At 38.4% G+C, this 21186-nt stretch overlaps 1 protein-coding gene across 15 annotated transcripts in view; it reads left to right on the forward strand.

Moving 5' to 3' along the window:
• Nucleotides 1-21186, forward strand: part of FNDC3A (fibronectin type III domain containing 3A) — a 131038-nt gene that overhangs the window by 106490 nt on the left and 3362 nt on the right. For all 15 annotated transcript variants that reach the window (XM_075139616.1, XM_075139612.1, XM_075139610.1 and 12 more), the window contains 11 exons: nt 4096-4234; nt 5955-6023; nt 7925-8043; nt 10020-10125; nt 10217-10392; nt 11482-11595; nt 14316-14465; nt 14550-14833; nt 16840-17049; nt 18451-18617; nt 19205-19332. In XM_075139616.1, the coding sequence (XP_074995717.1) occupies nt 4096-4234; nt 5955-6023; nt 7925-8043; nt 10020-10125; nt 10217-10392; nt 11482-11595; nt 14316-14465; nt 14550-14833; nt 16840-17049; nt 18451-18617; nt 19205-19332 (1662 nt within the window). The remainder of the gene's footprint in view (nt 1-4095; nt 4235-5954; nt 6024-7924; nt 8044-10019; nt 10126-10216; nt 10393-11481; nt 11596-14315; nt 14466-14549; nt 14834-16839; nt 17050-18450; nt 18618-19204; nt 19333-21186) is intronic.

Consider the following 21186-nt stretch of genomic DNA (forward strand, 5'->3'; position numbering starts at 1 on the left):
AGTGGGCTAGCAAGAACAGTATGAAGTTTAACAAAGACAAGTGCAAAGTCCTGCACCTGGGTCGGAATAACCAAGAAGCCCTTTTTAGGCTAGGAGCAGCCTTGCTGAAAGGGACCTGGGGGTCCTGGTAGACAAACTGACTATGAGCAGTGCAACACTGCAGCGACAAAGGCAAATTGGATCCTGGGCTGCATCCGCAGGGGCATTACTAGCAGAGATAAGAGATGTGATCATCCCACTGTATTCAGCTCTTGTCAGGTGGCACCTGGAGTACTGCGTCCAGTTCTGATCCCTGCAATTCAAAAAAGACACAGACAGACTGGAGAGAGTCCAAAGGAGGACCACGAATATGATCAAAGGGCTGGAGAACCTGCCCTATAAGGAAAGACTAAAGGAATTATATCTTTTCTCCCTGGAGAAGAAAAGGCTCAGGGGGACCTTATCACAGTTTTCCAGTACTTAAAGGATGGCTACAAAGAGGAGGGACGCTCTCTCTTCACAAGGAGCCACATGGAGAGGACAAGGGGCAATAGGTGCAAGATGCACTGGGAGAGGTTTCATCTTGGTATAAGAAAGAAATTTTTCACAGTGAGAACAATGAATCACTTGAACAACCTCCCCAGGGACGTGGTGGAGTCCCCATCACTCGACGATTTCAAGACACGACTGGACAGGGTGCTAGATAATCTCATCTAGGCTCCCTTTTCCCTGAAAGGCTGGACCAGATGATCTTTCAGGTCCCTTCCAACCTGGGCTGTTCTAAATCACTCTTGAACAGTTACTTGGTTTTTGGAACGAAGCTAAAGGCATGTCCCATAGTATGAAACAGAGTCAGAATAATCTCATCTCTGTCTACATGGGAAAAAAATGTCGATAGCCGTTGTCTTGCTATACACCTAAAATATTATTTCATAAGGAAGAATCGGGAACTGCTGAAGAACAGCATCTCTTTGCAATATGAAAGGTAGCAGTTTAGGGGTGGTTGGTTTGTTTGAGTTAACACTAAAACACATAAGTACTCCTTTCCAAATGGTAGCAGATATTTTGCACTTCTGAATGTGATTGATTCCTTAAGCAGAAAAGGTTGTGATGGGAATTAATCTTACAGTAGTTGGTTTTTTTTACATAACTTAATATTTAAATAATTTAAAATATACAGTGTATTTCAAGGACTGCACCAAGCTAGGACTGTTATGGCCACACATGAACTTAAACTAAAGAACAGCTAATTACTTTGAAACTAGCTTTTGCAGGACTTGATCATAGTCTTCCTTTGAAAGTAATCCTACATGTTAATCATACGCATTACTAGTAAATATATAGTTAACATAAACATCCTAAGTTTCTCATTAAAATAAAAGTCTATGTTTATACCCTATTTTTCTTAGCAAAACAGAAGTCTCTGTTCACTCATTCACAGGGCATAAAGGCATAAAGGAGGAACGTATGTTGTGTTACTAATTTTTATTAAGTGGAAAGACTTGATTAATAGTAGTATTCCTTAAGGCTTTTGAAAGAAGCTTTATAACAATTGGAAACCTTGTTGTAATACATAAATGCTAACTGTGCCTGTTTAACTTCATTTGTAAGGGCACAAAGACAACCAGATGATTGTTAATCTTGTAAACTGTGTCAGGAGACTTAGTGTCTGAGAGACATATTAGCTCACATTTCCTTTTCTCAATCTGTACTAACATTACTGCTGTCGTTTCAATACTGCTCATTTTTAAAACAAATATAAAAGCCAAAAAAACTTTTTTTAGGTTGTTTAGGTTTTTGCTAGGAACAAATGGGAATATGTAGTAAACTAACTGTGGACACAGCTAGAAAGTAAAGAATAGCAACAATTTGTTTTCCTAGAATCGCAGGAAAGTCTAAGTTGGAAGGGACTTTTGGGGATCATCTGGGTCAAACTTGTGTAGAAAGTAGGGCCTTAGGTTAGGCTATTCAACCCTGTCCTAGCCCTGTTGAGATGAGACTTCAGTATTTCCAGCAAGAGAGATTTGAATACTTCTCTGGGCAGCCTGTTCTCATGGTGATTAATTTCTTTTCTTACATCCAGCTAGAATTTTCCCTAACACGCTTTGTGCCCACTGTCTCTTGTCCTGTCATCACAGATCCTTGTGAAGACAGTATCTCCATCTCTTCTGTGACTACCTTTTAAGTATTGGAAGGCTGTGATTAGATCCACTCCAGTGAATTTTCTTTTTTCTTCAGCAGAATAAACCCAAGTTCTTCAACCTTTCTTCCTGTGTCAGGTTCTCCAACCCTCTAACCATCATGCTGGCCCTTTTCTGGACTCTTTCCAGTTTCCCAGTGTCTCTCCTGAACTGGGAGGACGATACTGGACATACTTTAGGCGTGGCCTAAAAAGTGCTGAGTAAAGTGGTGTAATCACATCCCTTGTGCTACTGGCTAAATTCTTGCTGATGCAGTCCATGAAACAATTTGCCTTTGCTACTGCCAAGATGCTTTGCTGATTCATTTGGCTTGCTCTCCACCAGAATCCCAAGGTCCTTCTCAGCAGAGCTGAAAAAAGAAAAGCTGACTAGCCAGTCAGGCCTCAGACTGTACTGCTGCTGGGATTATTCCATCCCAGGTGCAAGACTTTATACTTATCTTTGTCAAAGCTCATACAGTTCTTGTTGATGCAATCTTCCTGCCTGTCAAAGTCTGTATGGTGGCTTTTCCTTCCAGCATCTCTCTCTCTGCTCCTAGTTTGGTGTCATATGCAAACCTGGGGAGGGTGCATCCACTCCTGTCATCCAGATCACTTATAAAGATATTGAATAGTATCTGACATTGTATTGACTGCTGAGGAAATCCGCTCATGAGCAGCTGCTAATTTGCCTTCGAACCATTAACTACCATCCTTTGAGCCTGGCATTCTAGCAGGTTTTCCACACCCATCTTGTGGTCCGTCTGTTCTGTCTACATCTTACTAGCTTTTCTACATGGATGTTGTGGGAGACTATGTCAAACTAAAATTAGGGTAGATGATGTCCACAGCTCTCCCCTCATGGATTGAGCAAGTTGTTTCATCGTAGAAGGCACTCAGGTTGGTCAAACATGATTTATCTTTGATAAATCTAATTACCACCTTGTCTTTCATGTGCCTGTAAATAACTTCCATGACAACCTTTGCCATAATTTCCCTGGGACTGAAGAGTTTATATCACTTTTGCTGTTGTTAATACAACTTACTCATATAAACACTTTTTCATTTCTGAATGTATTTCCTTAAAAGAAGGTATTATAGTAGCATGAGAGCTCTACTTAATTCATCCCAATTATTCAGGTTTCTTTAGCAGTTAGTAAAGCATCACTTTTTGCTCCTTACTAATTACATGAAAATATTTTTACCTCAATGGGAAGGGAATTGCAATTAAAATTTTAATACTTCCAGGTTCCTTCAGTGAAAGTTTAAAAGTGGCCTCTTTGCAGTATGTCTTTTTCATTGTCTTTTGTTTCCATGCTTTTATAAAGGTTTTTTCTCATATTTCATTATCAATAAATTGCACAACTCCGATAAAAAAGAGTTGTTCTTAGACCTATCTAATTTCTGACTATTTTAGATGGTTTTAAAAAAAAACAAGTTTTCAGATCCTTGACTTGAAATAAAGTGGCTTGTGCTATATTGAGCACCCACAGATGCCACTAATGTCACTGAGATTTGCATGTCCTGGTTACCTTTTACTGTCAGGCAACTCTTAAATGTCCTAAGCAGAAGCCTAACTTTATGCACCAGCATTTGAAATTTGGGGGATATGGAAGGTTATTTGATTTGTGAAATAATTTTTTTCATTATTACCATTTTTTTTCAGCTTCGCAATTACTAATTGGGTTTTTTTTAAGGATTTTTTTTTTCTGGCAATTTGCAGGAATTTTAAATTTCAGTATAGTGATTGTCTAACTATGGGACTGATGCAAACGTAAAATGAAGATATGTAATAGCTTTAGTTCTTGTGATAATTTATTGTGTAGCTATCTGTCTAAGCATACATATAAATTAATTTGACCTTACCATTAATAGTGAATAGCATACCACTAGCCAGTGCGTTTGTTCTGTTTGTAATATTTTTTATATATTTGCAGGTCATTGCCTATAACTCAGAAGGGAAAAGCAGTCCAAGTGAGACAGTAGAATACATTACTTGTCCAGACAAGCCTGGAGTACCTTCAAAACCCACAGTGAAAGGAAAAATTCACGCACAGAGTTTTAAAATAATCTGGGGTAAGATTGTTGTCCAGCTCTGTTTAGAGTATGTCCTCTGTATTTTATATATATAAAAAATATTATACATATATATTTACATACAAAAGGCCAGGTTTTACTTCAGTAACACTTCAGTCAACTGAGCCATTATGGTCCATTTTCGTGGAACTAAGAGAAAAATATTGATTCAAAATACTTAGGCTGGCAGTATAATAGTGTAATTATGTGGGAAGAATAATATACAAATTGTAATAGGGACTGTTATTGCAGGGGACTACAATAATTAAAAAACTAGTAGTGTTACTTTGTGTACTAAGAAGTTCTGTTTCTCTGGCACAAAAAGTAGATGCCACAAAATTCTGGGTTTTTATCAAAAGAGAAGATCAAAGTTCAACCTATCTCTTCAAAGTGTTTGATTTTGATAGATAAATATTTTTATTCGCTAGGGATCTTAAGAAACTTTTCCTTAGGATCAGGGTTTTTTTAGCCTTATGCTGTGAAATAGAAGAAGGTGAAACTGTTAGATGCAGTACTTTAGCAGAAAATCACACAGTTAAACGTTTTATTTATTTTCACAGGTAATTAAACTTCTTACCTATTTCTGTTTAATAGTGTGTGTAATTCTTTTGCATTAATAATAAGAAAGCTACTTGTAGAGTATAAGTAGTACTCAGCAAGTCCAGTCTTGCATCTTTCCAGAGTGCTTTTCTCCATCAGGGCCTGATAGTTGATCTTTTATGGATGACACATAATGTATGAAGTTATTAGAAATACCTAATTTGTAAATTGAAAACTATCTAAAATATCTATTTTTATATAAAACCTTTAATAGTCATTATTTTGAACAATAATACTCTCTTTTTTTTAATAAGTGATAATTTTATTTTTCATTTGGAGTAATTTTTTACCTTCCAACCAAAAAAGTGCTGTGCGCCATATAATAAGTCTCATTTTATTTAGCAGGTGTGATATGATCTGTAACCCTTGCCTACACCATTTCATCCAGCACTTACATAATGTAATGTTGTGGCAGCAGTACCCTTCTGTGTTGAAGTATCATGCTGTCTTTACATTTGTCCAAAATGTTGGTTTTCCACGTTATTTTAATTCTGCTGTTCTCTAAGTCAGCTCTGAGAAAGAGTAGTAGGATTATATGTCAAAGATAGGTCTGTAGGTTCGTATCTTGTACATGAATATTGTACCAGGGAGGATAGAGCACTCAATTTCTAGTAATGTATTAAAAATTTAAGAGATTAAGTTTTCAGTGTAGAACTCCTGATTTCTGTTCTCTCCCAAAATATTTAGGTTTTTGAAATCCTGTCCTTAAATCATTTTGAAATATCCTTATATGCAAATCAGTACGATAATCACCTATCTGCAGTCCAAATTACAGGACCATTAGGATCTGTGTCCCTGAAACCATAATCAGGCAGCCTTCCATGGCACTTCAGACTAACTGAAATGTTTGCTGTGGCATCTCCCAGGTGCCTGATTCACTTGTCAGTCTTCATCCGTAGAGTGTACAGTAGGGTTGTGAGCTGGCAGCTTCTCATAGTGGAGAATTTGAGTGATTTGTAGCTGTCCTAAACTAGGATGCTATGGTTAGCTACGATGCTCTCTGTCTAAATAAGCACCCATCTCCAGTCGGCTGTTAATTTTGCCTTTTGTAAATTCTCCCCAAAAGCTACAAAACCATTTCATTTACCTCGCTTAGTAGGAATATTGCTGTTTTTTATAGATCCACCAAAAGACAATGGAGGAGCAGCAATAAATACATACGTTGTGGAAATGTCTGAAGGTTTAAATGGTAAGTATTAGGAACATATGTTGGCATTCAGCTGTGTTCTTTTTTTCTGCATGTGTGCACCTGTGGGAAGAGTAAAATGTGTATTATGATAGGGAAAGTTATTACAAGGGACTGCCATTGAGAAAATAGGGATGTTGATGCTTGTATACAAGAGGTTCTTTTTCTCTGGGTTAGAAAGAAGATGCCATAAAACTCTGTGTCGAAAGAGATGCTCTGTATTTAACTTACTAATTAGGTGTATTCTGTTTTGGAAATGAAATTACACATTTCAGACATTTTAGAGCAAGAAGACAGGGCCACGTAGCTTTGTTGGAGTGTGAGAGATGAAGGAAAAACTAGCGCTACATTTATCACTGTTAAAGGAGAACAGTGATGCAGCTGGGATAACTGTTTCTGCTATTTGCTTTTCTGTCCTTTCATACAGAAGGGAAATTAACAATATTTCTAAACTGGACATAAAGCTATCCAGCTAAATTATTTAAAAATCTAGACCTCTTAAGTAACCTTAGTAAATTCAGAAACACAGTCACACTGAGTGTCCTAGTTTTGGCTGGGACAGAGTTAAATTTCTTCCTAGTGCTGTGTTTTGGATTTAGTATGAGAAGAATGTTGATAACACACTGATGTTTTTAGTTGTTGCTAAGTTCCCTATAGTCAAGGACTTTCAGCTTGCATGCTCCGCCAAGTGCACAAGAGGCTGGGAGGGAGCATAGCCAGGACAGCTGGCCCAGCTGGCCAACGGGGTATTCCATGCCATATGACGTCATGCTCAGTATATGAATGGTAGGCATGTTCCAGGAAGTAGTGATTGCTACTTGGTTATCAGTCAGTGCGGGTGGTGAGCCATTGCATTGTGCATCACTCATTTTGTATATTCTATCATTATTATTATTGTTGTTGTTGTTATTATTTTCCCTTCCTTTTCTGTTCTGTTAAACTGTCTTTATCTCAAGCCACGAGTTTTCTCACTCTTACCCTTCCGATTCTCTCCCCATCCCACTGAGCGGGGCGAAGGGGGGGGAGGGAGTGAGCAAGCGGCTGTGTGGTGCTTAGTTGCCAGCTGAGGTTAAACCATGACACTGAGAATGAAAGTTTATACTTCTCCAGTGCTGTGTCAGATTAAGACAGCGCACTGTCCCCAAATTGTAATGGCAGCCCTGTCAGGGGTCTCAGCTGTGGTTCTTTTGATACTTAGTCTATCACTTTCCTTACTCCATCGCGTGTTCGCATTAAGTCGCTTTTGGAATGATTTACCCGAGCCTTTCATGCAGATTTAGTGAGCTGTGCATTACGTTTCATTCCCAGTCCTCTAAATTCTGTGATGTATTGAGTTGTTGGAGATTTAATTAAAAGTTCCCAGGTTCCCTGCTTAATCTCTTAAAAAGAGAGGGAGAATGCTAAAGAGTTTCTGATTTAAGAATCTGGCTGAATAGCAAAGAATGAAATCAGTATTTCAGATGGTGCTGGGCCATTCAGGAATACAGGAACAAGCTTTATCAATTGTAAACTGTAGTTACAGTCTGCAAAATGAATGTTGTAATTAAAAGTTTCTTTTCTATGGAAAATTTTGGTTTTGTATGTTTCCTATTTATTTGGTTATGTGTTTGAATGTGCTTGCTGGCCCAGTAATAACTTCTTCATTAAAAGTAAATTCTCTCCTAGTTAATGTGAATACCAAATCAGGAAGATATTTCACTTCAGCAGATCTACACAAATTTACCTAGGAAACTATCTTTATGAAGTTATTGGATCTTTTTCCAGGAAACTCAAAGCAAGCCTTAAATTTTTTTGATAAACATCAGGCACACACTTATTTAGTGAAGCTAGGATACCAGTGTAGTTGGGACTGAAATGTGGCAAATTACACCTTGGTTCATTGCACACTTATTCTAACCTTTCAGGAAACAAATGGGACACAATATACAGTGGAGCTGCTAGGGAACATATGTGTGACCGACTGAATCCTGGCTGTTCCTATCGCTTACGTGTATATTGCGTTGGGGAAGGAGGACAAAGCATGGTAATATGAGCTAATATTTTTGTTAAATAAAATTTCTCTCTCTCTAAGAAAATCTGGTCCAATAGTTAATAAGCAAATATTATACAGAAGTGCCTAACAAAATAGCCATAATTAGTACCTCAGAAAAGTTCCAGTATTGATGCACAGTGTTTCAAGTTTCTGCCCATTTCGTAAAGAAATAAATGTGAGTATTCTTTTCTGATACTTTATTTTCTTTAAAGTGCTTTTTCTTATTTACAGAAACAGATACTATGTCTTTTCCTGTGTGATACGTTGATAGAATGTCATTTCTTAAGGTCTAACACAGGACAGGAGTGTAAATTTAAATGTTTGCCGTGTGGTCAGTGGAGTACCTGTCTGAGCAGCCAAGTCAGCCCAGCAGGCCGGGGAGGACAGAGTGTTTCCCCAGGCTTTACAGTGTTGTGCTCCGTAGTCTCTTCCCATGCTGTCTCAGCCACGATCAAAATGTTTACATTGCCCTACTTTTCAGTATTCCCAAACAATTTGGTGTGCTGTACTATGCTCCCTCATATATACACATTACATACACCACATTTGCGCTGTCACTTCTGTGGTGTAGTTCAGCCTCCAGTGCCAAAATGTCATGCTGTATTCTTCTCCCTTCTTCCCAGCAGCACGTGTAACAAAGCCAGCCCTGGCTCTCTACAGACTTCCAGCAGGGCTTCACTGTCAAGCTGATCTCCTGAAAATCTAAAGCCTTGCATTCTTCGTGTTTGCCATTTCTTCCCCAGCCCCTCTTTACTATATGAAATTCATGTGTTCTTCCTTCACATAGAAGTCTCCTGCAGCAGCCGCCTTGTCTTAAGAATGAACCTGGACTCCTTCGGTGCTGGCTCAGCTGCAGTGCTTTCCCTCTCGCCGCAGCTCAGCTTGCTGTTGTACAGGGGAAGGGGGAAGGCAGTATGCTTCCCAGTCACCTGACCACAGGTGCATGTATGTCTTTGGAGACTTTTGCTCTGCCAACCTCCTTCGCCACAGCCCAACCCCATTAGTCTCGAATAAACATTATTTGAGTACCAAAGAGAAAATAACTTTCAGAAAGTCCTGATACTTTCTGAAGGTGTCAGAAATCAACAGAAGAATAGTAAAGAAAGCTGTAATTAAACTTTTCTGTAGCTTGTCATAGACATATGCCTCCTGAGAAACATTCTGCTTTTTAAATAACATCAGTTGTTCAGTGCAACAATACATTTCAAAGGAACTGAAAAGCAGCAGAGCTTCCAATCCACTCTTTCTGGAACATATGTAGAAAGAAGTTGTGAAATGAAACTCTAAGATGCATCTCTTGTAAACTAAAAGGCTTACCAACTTCATATTTGTTCTGTATCACACTGAAGCTAATAACCCCGCATTGTCTCTGACTCATTTCTGTCTGCATCCAGAACAGTCAATGCCATCTGCTGCGTGTTGTTATGCTATGTATTTTTGCACGCACTTCAAATCAGAGGTGGAAGTTGCACATTAAGTATTACTAAGCAATGAAAAAGTTGAAATCTCAATTTTTTTTATCTCTTCTGATTGACCTTTCTGCCCACTTTTGCCTTCTGAGAGGTTCTTGCACAGAAAGTAGACAACCCTCAGAGTAAGGTTTTAGAAATCATTAAACTGTAGTTTGATGGAAAAGAGAATGAGTATACATTGAACAAGTCATATTTCAAGCATCTATACTAGGTTTGTACTGATAATTAACCGTTGTTTTTAATTTTACCCCTTGCATGTGTACCAAAACACAAAAATGAAAGTTAATTTTTGCATATTGTGTGATTACTGTAGCATGTTTTATATAGATATGAGAAATACATACCAGATCACTTAAGCATCTTCATGTATTTGAAGATGTAGTTCAAAAAATGGAAGATCCTGTTTCTGACTCAAGTCTTTGCCTTTATCTGTGGCATAATTGATAGTGCTTGTTTTGGCCTAGCTGACTTAATTCATCTATCTTTCCTTTGTAGGCATCTGATTCTTTACTGGTGCAGACACCAGCAGTGGTTCCTGGTCCATGCCAACCTCCAAGGCTACAGGGTAGACCAAGAGCAAGAGAAATTCAGCTGCGCTGGGGTAACTCTATTAAAACTATTAGTGAGTGTAAGGGATCCAAATGTGGTATGTGTTAAAATTAAATAAGCTTTTCTTTCTTTCTTATTTTTAGGACCACCTCAGGTAGACGGTGGTTCACCCATTACCTGTTATGGTCTGGAAATGTTTCAGACAGAAACCGAAGAACACAGAGAGGTTTACCAAGGCTCTGATGTTGAATGCACAGTAGGCAGCCTTCTTCCAGGGAGGATGTACAACTTCAGACTGCGAGCAGCTAACAAGGCTGGGGTAAGGAGGCAGTCTGAAATGAATTTAGTTCCAGAGACTGCAATCACTATTAAGGATTTTCTCTTTTAAAAGAAGCATTTAACAGTAATTTTAAAATGAGGATTTCCTAATGCAGAGTCATTTGATTCACATAGCTTATTGTTGTGTGGGAACAGGCAGTTAAACATCAGCTTATAATAAAGGGGGTTTTAGATGAAGGGAAGCTAATTATGCCTTATATCTGAAAAATAGCATTGGGAAATGGTTAGGAAATGCTGAGTACTCTATCACAGCATTGTTGCAACTTTAATATTCTCATGTGAAGTAAGGTAGTAAATTATTTTCTGTACACAGCTTTGTAAATTGATTGACCTTTATTTTTACAGCTGTTGGTGTTCTAGAACACAATAATTAGCATTTCCTGACTCTCTCCTTTTTATGTTTAGTTTAACTTCTGATACAGGTTCTATCAGATACAAGAACATTTTCTCTATTTGGAGTATTAAATGTGTTTAAACCAATTGTTGCTGTAGAACATGCTTTATTTAATTATGTATCTAAAGTCCTGATTTAAAGACAGAGAGGCAGGGCTGCTTGCATTTGTTCAATAACATTCTCTTCATAAAACTATCAGGACCAGCTGATACTCTTTGTGGAGATGTCTACAGCTTAAGGCTTTGAAGCACTGACCTGACTTTTTATCTGCCCCCCACAAAGAGTGGTTTATAGCTCAAGCATTTTTTGAATCCCTTTATTTCTTTTAGATAGCTATAAATAGGCAATTACAAATTGTGTTACGTTACAGTCCAGCCATCATATGTAACTTCAAAATAAAGATTTGGATAGTACTTTCCTGTTTTGCCTGAGAGTTTGAAGTGTCAGATTTATTCTGATTGCATTTGCTATAAAGAAGAAGAGTCTTGCAGCTATTCTGAACAACAGTCAGATACTGAAATAAATCCTGAATCCACAGTCCACAAAGATTTATTTTATAAGCAAGTAATACAAAGTTTCAGGCTGCTATTATATGTCCCTACTACGGTAAAATGTTATTTAAAAAGTAGTAATTTTATTTTTACAATTTAGTTGTATCAACTCCCTTTTTAATAGTTTGGACCTTACTCGGAAAAATGTGAAATAACTACAGCACCTGGACCACCAGATCAGTGCAAGCCCCCTCAAGTGGCATGCAGATCTGCTGCATGTGCTCAGGTGTCATGGGAGGTAAGAATGCCATGCTTAAGACTGTATTGTAATCACATTTTTAAACATACTTACCCGATTATCCAATACTTGGTAGGTAAAACCTTAAAGTCATTCATCATACCAATATGTGACAGCTGTAAGTTGGCAGCCCGCAGGTACTTGAGATCTTAATTTGTTCTTTTGTTTAAGAGTTTTGCCACAACTGCTGCACTGCATTCCTGAGTGATGCAGGCTCTTCTTAAAATTTTTCTTTAATGTAGTTATCTTTCCTCAGAGCGAATATATCCATATAATACAATCGATTATTGTGCATTTGCTGTTTTTATAAGCTGATTTAATTTTATATAATTACATCAGTAATAATGTAGCAAAAGCATCACAGACTTCTTATAAATCCGTAGTATTTAGATATCTGATTAAAAATGCAATAGATAAAAATTAATCTTGTAAAAAGGAAGATTCTATCTGGGAATACTGTTTAAACACAGCTTTTCAGTGGCTTGAGATGGAATGAAGTATCTGAGTTACAGAACTGTACAGAAAAAAAAAGATTAAACCATTTTACCTGGAAGGTAGAGTTCATGCTCCCTACTGGGCATGTCAGAGGAGCTCTCCTTAAATGTCTACAAGGCAGAGCCTTTTGAAGAAATCTCTTACAATGTTCAGGTAGTATTAATTTGACCAATATAGATGTCTGCTTTGTAGAATCATGGAGTAATTAAGGTACGAGTGGACCTCTGGATGTCATGTAGTTCAACCTTCTGTTCAAAGCAGCGCTAACTTTAAATTTAGGTCAGGTTTCTCAGGGCCTTGTCCAGTCAAGTTTTGCTTATCTCCAAGGATGAAGATTCTGCAGCCTGATAAAGCCATCTCTGGGCAAACTCTCTCATGCTCTAGAATTTTTTCCTTTATGTCTAATATCCTTTAGTGGAAGTCATGACTCTTGCCTCTTGTCTTGCCACTGTGCCACCTCCAAAACGAATTTGACATCATCTTCTTTGTACCTCCCAGTAAGTAATTTAAGGCAGCAGTAAGATCTCCCCTTAGCCTTATCATCTTAATATCAAATAAGCCTTACCTTTTTATTGTGTATTGCACTCCCCCTTCGTGGCCCTTCACCGGACTTACTCCGTTATGTCAATGTCTATCTTGTATTGGGAAGCCCAGGACGGGACACAGTACTGGAGATGCAGCCTCAGAAGTGCTGGGTTAGAGGGGAATCATTGCTCCTTTTAGCCTTCTTGCTGCTCTTTTGCTAATACAGCCAGTATGTAATTCGCCTTCGTCACACATTGCTGACTCACGTTCAGCTTTCTCACTAGGATGCGCAGGTTCTTTTTTGGTAAAGTTGCTCCTCAGCCTGTACTGTTCTATCCAGGACTTTGTGTTTGCCTTTGTCTTAGTTGAACTTCCTGAAGTTTGTATCAGACCTTGCTTGTTGAAATTCCTCCGGTAGCCATACCCTTCAGCATATCAAATGCTTCCCGCCAATTTGTTGTCATCCCTGCGCTTTTTGGCTTGGATTCCTCTACTTCTGATAAGGTGAACTCCGTTAGATCTACAGCGGTAACATTGAGAAATGACTCCATCTTCACTGAGAGTTGCACAGCCATCCACAGCTGCATTAGTTCTCTCACCAAACATGTCTCATTGTAAATGAGAGAAGGGAAGGGGAGTCCTTATCAGTCACAGCTCAGGAGCATCAAATGTTATCCTTTGAAATGCTGTTGTATTTAGTCACTGATCTTCACATAGCCTAAACACTGAAAGCAGCAAATACTTTTCTTTCAACAGAAGGGTAAAGAAAAAAACATGCTTTGGAGCAATTGTTATCTGCACCTTGGTGTGATTGCTGTCTTGGAATATTTAGTCCAAAACAGCAGCAGCATTTTTCTCCTGTTTTCTTCATGATCTAAGAAATTATTTGTTGACTGGGGGGGCACTGGCTTTTTGGTTGGCTTTTTCTTTATTACTTCATTGACTGCTGATATCTTTCCATAGTGTCATATCTTAGTCTGGCACTGGTACATGTGATTTTAACTGTACTTCAAATTATTATTTCTAAGGAGTTTTAAAACCATTCAACTCCCAAAATTGGGAGGCTAAGTTTGGATTCCTAGGGCAGGTAGTGAGGAAAAACAGGCTACTCAAGCAGGCATTTCAGTTCAGGTCTGTGTTGTTGCTTAAGGGTGTCTCCCGCTTGCTTCACAACTCTTATCTTGCGAAAAGACAGTGCACAATTTTCTGCTTCCCACTGTGCTCGCAGCCTAGTTTCCATGCACAAGAGCCATGATGTGCTCCAAAGGAGTCCTTTAATCTGTAAGATGAAGACATTAGCACCAGTGTGCTTTTGCCTATTGTCATCACTGCACTATAGACCCAGTCAGTGAAAACTCCAGTACCCTAAATCGCCCTCTCAAGAAGACCATCTCTTGCCATTGACTATTCAGGCTCCTAAGCCAAATGCCATATGCTAAATGGTCTCTGTATTTAAGCAACTGCAATCACAATTACTTTGTATAGAGTAGTCTCTGCAACAGTAAATAGTGTTTTTAAAGATTAGGTGACTTAAGGCCAGTAACGCATTCTGATTTAGCTGTATTGTACTAAATTAAAAATCAGCAAAGAAATGGGAGTGTAACATTCCTGTCAAAAAACCAATATAGATGTGGTGAGTTTGGTTGATTTTTTTTTCAGTCGGTGAATTTAACTTCTAACTGTTTATATCCATTTTAAAGGTTCCAGTGAGTAATGGAGCTGACATCACGGAGTATCGACTGGAATGGGGCGGTGTGGAAGGATGCATGCAGATCTCCTATTGTGGGCCTGGGCTCAACTGTGACATGAAGGGGCTTTTGCCTGCCACTATATATTATTGCAGGGTTCAGGTAAAGACGTAGAACTATTGTTAGTGAAATCTGGAAATGGGAATTGACCCTGCCGTAAAAACATGGCCTACTTTGCATTTGCAGGCAGTGAATGTTGCAGGTGCAGGCCCTTTCAGTGAAGTAGTGGCATGTATGACTCCAGCCTCTGTACCTGCAGTTGTGACTTGTCTTCGGGGACTAAGTGAAGATGAAGTTGAAAGTCCACACTATTCTCCTTCCACATGCCTTGCTATAAGCTGGGAAAAACCTTGTGACCATGGATCTGAAATCCTTGGCTACAGCATAGACTTTGGAGATAAGCAGCCAATAACCGTTGGGAAGGTTCTGACCTATTTTATAGATGGCTTACAGCCAGATACTACCTACAGGTATGCCATGCACAGCTACTTGACAGCCTACTGTTTCTTCCACAAGAGCAGATTCGTTATTTGTTTGTTTCCTTGTATTTTTTTATTCTCTGTATTACTCTCAGAGATGCATTAGTACATAGCCATGGAGCAAAAGGAAGCTTTGTAATGATGATCATCATAAATAGATGTCCTGTGCTGTTTTAATTTTCTTTCAAGAACAATTTATGTTAGTTTGTTTATTGTGGTATTGTTGCATCTGTCTGGTTAATGTGTCAGTCTGACTGAATTCAGATTACAGATTCAGATTCATAACTGTTTTTTTGGACTGGTTGCTTCATAGATAGATGGCCTCTAATCTGTTTGACAAGATCAAATCCATCCAAGGGAGGACCATGTCCAGTCTTTTTTGACTGGATTGTCTGATGTAATGACAGCGCATTGCAACTTGTGATGCCTTTTCTGCAGAAATAGCAAGTAGTTGGGTGGCAGTCAGCATGAAGAATATCGGTTTGAAAATCTATCAATTTTAAATCTTTTTTGAAGAATTTTAGTTGCTAAATCATCCCGAATGTTTGGCCTAAGGGTTACTGAAAAATATAAATGTAAAAATCAATAATTCTGCTTGAAGGCACTCTACATTCCTGTTACAAAAACATGTCCTCAGTGTTAAAACTTGAAGGAGAATGTCAGTCCCACTGAAGATAGAATTTAAGTGCACACTGATTTCAGTATAGATAGAATAGCATCTGGCTATGCAGTTTTCTGAATCCTTAAAGATTTGTTTTTACTTTTTTAACGCTGTAAGACTACAATGTTTCTGTGTGCCTTCTAAGTATTTAACAATAATGCCGGCAATGTGAAGAGCCATTGCTCTCTGTGTCAACAAACTGAAAAAAGAGAAGCTTCTATTGCAGAGATATTTCTGTACTTCTACCCACAAAAGTGCTTTTATAGAATACACTGTCAACTCTTTGTGCAAATAAAAAATTACATATATTGACCCTAGTTCTGTGCTATAATAAATTAGCATAATGTTAAATATTACTGTAGTGAAGGAGAAATATTTATTCTAAGCCTGCACACACATTTGTGTTTCAATATTTTGAAATTGTGTGGTTGATTGTTTCCGAATTTAATTATTGTGATTACTTTTTTCCAGTTACCTAGATACTGTTTTAGACAATCAAATGTTAGTCTGCAGAATGAGATTAGACACACTTTGCTGTCTTATGACTACCTGTGAGATATTTCTCTGTTTTCTGCTTTTTCCTTTTTAGAAATAAATTTCTTGGCTACTTCTTTTAATTCTTGTAACCCTAATGCCAGCATTGTTTTCCATGGAGTATCCAAAAAAAAAAAAACACAACTCCCTGAATCTCAAGCTCTACAGACCCCTCAGCCATGTGTCCTTTGACGACTTCTAGTTCCGCCCCCCTTCCCTGTCCAAGCAGACCCAAGATGGCTTGTGTTTGCAGGCACCCAGAGATGTGTTACCAGTGAAAACAGCAAGAGGGCTGGCTGGGCACCATCACTTTATTTTCACATGAATCCAATCTGTTCCAAAAAGCCTGTAAAACTTTCCTGTAGTCATCCTTAAACTCACCTGATGTAATAGCCAAAAATACGGATTCACCTCTTTTGGGGTGGGTTTTTTTGACCTTCCCTCATCTCTTCAATGTGGCTATCAAAAATTTTGGTACAAGGCCTTGCGGGGTCAGGAAGATGGACCAATCTTGAAGTAGCTGATAGAGCTTTTGCATCTTTTCACTAATATGAATGATGCAAATATGCTAACATATTTTTATTTTTAATCAATCCAGCTCCTTAAAATGCAGCAAGGAAAGTGACGCTCCTGCATATTCATGACAGTCTATCAAAGCATAATATTGATAAAAGTCTTCATTGTAGAAAGTACCATCTATTTGGTGCCATTATTCTCTCCTGAATGTGAATGGTGGAAATGACCAGTTATATTTTAGAATCTAATTTCAAGTTAATTTATTCTCTCTTTTTTCAAATACTAGAGTACGAATTCAAGCCCTGAACAGTCTCGGCGCGGGTCCTTTCAGCCACACCATAAAACTGAAAACAAAGCCTCTCCCCCCGGACCCACCTCGCCTGGAATGTGCTGCATACAGTTCGCAGACTCTCAAGCTGAAATGGGGAGAGGGAACTGCAAAAGCACTAACTGACTCCATTCAGTACCACCTTCAAATGGAGGATAAGAACGGAAGGTTGGTTTTGACATCGCTTTAATCTGCCCTGTATCGCTGTGGTCTGATGCTTGGGAGATGGCAGCAAAGGGCAAAATTCCGTATGCTTTGCTGAATTTACAACAGACATAGGAGGTCATCTGGTCTGGCAGGGCAAGAAGGGCTCTAGTGCTCTGTGCTGGGAAATATTAAAAACTTCATAGTTTTTTATTTACAGTTCAATATGAAGAGTTTAATGAAATGTTTCGCACCAGCACACTTTTCTCTATCTCACGTTTGGTTAAGTATTTTGTCAAAGTATCAAGTCCAATCAGTCTTGTGGATTTTATATACTTGATGTTGGAAAGGATGAATTCTTTACTCTCTGTTGTCTTTATATGCAATTATTTTTAGTGGAAAATAAACTCATATAGTAAAAATTATGGTTTTTAAGGGATCCTTCTCTCATGTTAAATTGGAATGTAAGCTGAGATGGTACAGCAAGTACCCTTGCCTAAATGGTAAAATGAACAGTACTGCTACACTATGTACTGTGTCTGCATCTCTGAGTAGCTTTAGCTTGACAGTGAGACAAAATAGATCTGCTGTGAAATTGCTCTGCTGTAAGGAGGAAAAGAAATTAGACTCTTAACTGGAAAGAAATTCATTACCATTACCAAAGACTAGGTCATGTGCAGGTACCATCTGTTTTAAATTTAAAACAAAAGAACAAGTCGAAGTAGATGATAACCCCTGCAGAAAGAGAAAAACTTGTGCTGTGTCCTGGGGATACCAAAATTGAAAATCAAATAAGAGCTGCCAAGATCAGTCTGTGTAAGAATTATAACATGAAGGAGAGTCTACAAAGCTCTCAGAATGGGACTTGGTGTGCGCTACAAGTGTGGCTCTGGCCTCCTGTGCCAATCTGAGTGAGTTTCATCAGTCACCCATCTCTGACAATGATGTACAAGAGCAGTTGGATCCATGAGCCTTTCTTAGGTGTAGTAAGGGAGAGTTGCAAAGGAGCAAAAAGCTAAAATCTAGTTAACTAATTTTGAAAAGCTAAAGATGTTGGGGGAGTGGATGGCCAAAAAAAAGGCAGTGCACGCAGCTCACTGAGAGAGAGAACTGCTGTCCTTTCTCATTGTTTCAAGTGCAGAAGGATTTCTGAAAATGCTTAGGACCATTTTTGCCAAGAGACAATCTGTAGTACTCTTTGTGTAAAAGATATTTTTATTTCAAAGACATGAGAAATAAGAGCTTGGTCCTGGAAAACGAGCTTATTGTTTTATAGTAATGCCAGAACACTGTTTAACTCCAAAATAAGTATTTCTGGGCTTCTCGTTAGATTCTGGGAAATTATGAGAATAGATTTCAAGACAATACTGTAGCTACTTCAGAAGTCATTTTCTGTTTAAAATAAGCTACTCTTTCCATTTTCAGGTTTGTATCCTTATACAGAGGACCGTGTCATACATACAAAGTACAAAGACTCAGTGAGTCAACATCATACAAATTTTGTATTCAGGCATGTAATGAAGCTGGTGAAGGTCCCCTTTCTCAGGAGTATGTTTTCACTACTCCCAAATCTGTTCCAGCTGCCTTGAAAGGTAAAGGTGCTGCTGCTTTTATTTGGGGGGTGGGGGGATGGCAAGTTGGTTTTGGTATTGTGTTGTATTTGGGGGGTTTAGAATACTAAGCCCTTTTCCAAGTGCAGGTAGGGGTAGGAAATGCTCCTTTCATGTAATTGCCTAAAGCCTAAAATACTCGCTCCAAAAATGAGAGACTTAGGGTTTTTGCATTCTTTGACATAAGAAGGTTTGTACTTAGAATCCTTCCTTGCCAGGAGAGGGTGATCAGGCTGTTAGAGTAATTTGAGGTGAAAATTCTTCCTAGCATGTTCAGAATAATTTTAAGCATAGGAGCTTTTTTTTTTTTGTCATATGATACACACTTGCAGTCACCAAATTTTACTTGCTTTCTCTTGGATGATACCTAAACTAGCAATAGAGACCTATGTGAATTGTTAGTTGTTGTTCCAGAAAACGTTGTAGGAAAAATACATTTGAACCTGAATCTTTTGTTTCTCTGAGACAAAATAGCAGATAGAATACAGAATTTTAAAAGTTGTTAGAATATAACATTAAGTGATGGGGAAAGCAGAGCTAGCTGTCACTTTTGTGTTTTCTTCCTTCAGCACCAAGGATAGAGAGAATAAACGATCACTCTTGTGAAATCGCATGGGAGGTTCTGCAGCCCATGAAGGGTGATCCGGTTATCTACTGTCTTCAGGTCATGGTGGGAAAAGACTCAGAATTCAAACAGGTATGATGTGTTTAAGTTACTGTATTTTTCCTCAATTAGTATTTGTGGTAACTAGTTTAGATTAAAGATTATTGTGTTCCAGTATGGTTTTAGTCACCATGCTAACTTTTTGTTACTAAATAATATAAGGTGGTATCTCGTCAAACCATTATCACAGAGAAAAGAGATTTAATAAATATAAATATTGTGGTAAGTTGCAGCCTCTCTGGGTTACACTGATGTTTGCTAAATACAACTTGACACCTCAAGTGGTGAGGAAATTGTCCACTAATGGGAAGAACTGACAAAAAGAGAACATCCACTCAATGATACAGAATTGAGACTTACGAGAAAAAGAACAAAGGGTTCCCTTTGCACTAAGAGCTGCTTGAAGGCAGTAAACAATATTATAAAAGCTTTGATGTTGTCAAAGTCATACTTCTGTACAGAGAACTGCAGATAGGAAAGACCCCCTACTTATGCAATATAGACATTCAGGTGTAGGGAAACTTTTAAAATATAATTTAGTGATTAGTTTTTTACCATAGGACCATTTCAGTAGTAGGGCATGCTGTAACTACAAGGGTCAAGCAGTTGAGAGTGTGTTTTAATTTCAGGTTTGATTATCCAAAGATCCAATTCGAAACACTAAGCTACAAATTAGTCTGCATTTAAAAGAGGATGTGCGGTGCTGATAATTGACATGAAATCAGGCTTGGAAACTCTGTTTCACACTATTAAGCAAGTAGGTTTCCTTCCAGGAAGGAAAAACAATTAATTTTGGTATATTATAATTTTATTATAGGTCAATACTAAATAAGTTTTGCCTGTCCTTTGGTAGATTATAGGCCTTAATGTTTTCATAGTTCATAACTTTTAGTGTAGTGCTATGTTTGTTGTGTCCATTTGTTAAATTTTTCAGTAAAAGATGAACTATAATCCAGGGTGTTTGTTATCTTGCCATGTGAATATTCTTTATTGTAATTTTAAAATTGTAAATGCAACATTAAGTATTTAAGTAAGGCGTGGTCAGTGTTGCTTCTAGACACGGAGTCAAATCACACGTTGATTAGCAGTGTGCATTGCCAAGTGAGCTGGACAAGAAAATAAAGGTTACGCTTTATGCCTGGAAACATCACAGCAGACTGAGGTGCATGATTCCTTTTGCCTCTCCAGAACAGTTTAGCACAGTAAACTAAAATAAAATGAGAAGATTAGTTTGCAAAAATTAAAATTGGAACAGTCAAGAAGTAAACACCATGGAAACGGCCTTTAAGATACTTAGACGTGATGGTGACAATTTTCTTTGACATGGACAAAAAATAAACTGCCTGGAAGTCCACTCCAAGCTGTTTACTATCATTTCCCTGCCAAAACTTCACTGTCCTCTCCTCCTTCTCCCTGATCCGTCAGCCGAGTTGCTCATGTTGTTGCTCCCTACATACAAAATAACTTAGTAATCTGCTGTTTGAGCTATATACATCAGTCAAGCTCTTAAAGGGGTTAGGAAGCAACCATACAAATACCCCAGCAAACACATTTGAGGGGAAAGCAACTTCTGGCAAGGCACTGGGGACGAGCAGCTGACTAACCCATGCCAGCTGGCGTAGCTGTAGCTAGAGTAGGATGTGTGTCTGTGGCTCATTTGCTCGCTACCAAACGCATGATGTAAATTAGCAGAATTTTGAGGAAGCTGCACTTCCAATGACCTGCCCTGTCTCAGTGTGGGAACAACTTCTTGAGAGAAACAACAGTCTCTAGGTTGTAGATGGCAGTAAAGCTCAGCTGCCTGGCTGTCAGAGGACTTTCTAAGTCTGTGAGTAGCCACAGGCACAGCAACAGCTCTTCAAACAACAAAATCGGAAGAGATTGCCT

The sequence above is a fragment of the Calonectris borealis genome, chromosome 1 (assembly GCF_964195595.1).
Source record: "Calonectris borealis chromosome 1, bCalBor7.hap1.2, whole genome shotgun sequence".
NCBI classification, from domain to species: Eukaryota; Metazoa; Chordata; class Aves; order Procellariiformes; family Procellariidae; genus Calonectris; species Calonectris borealis.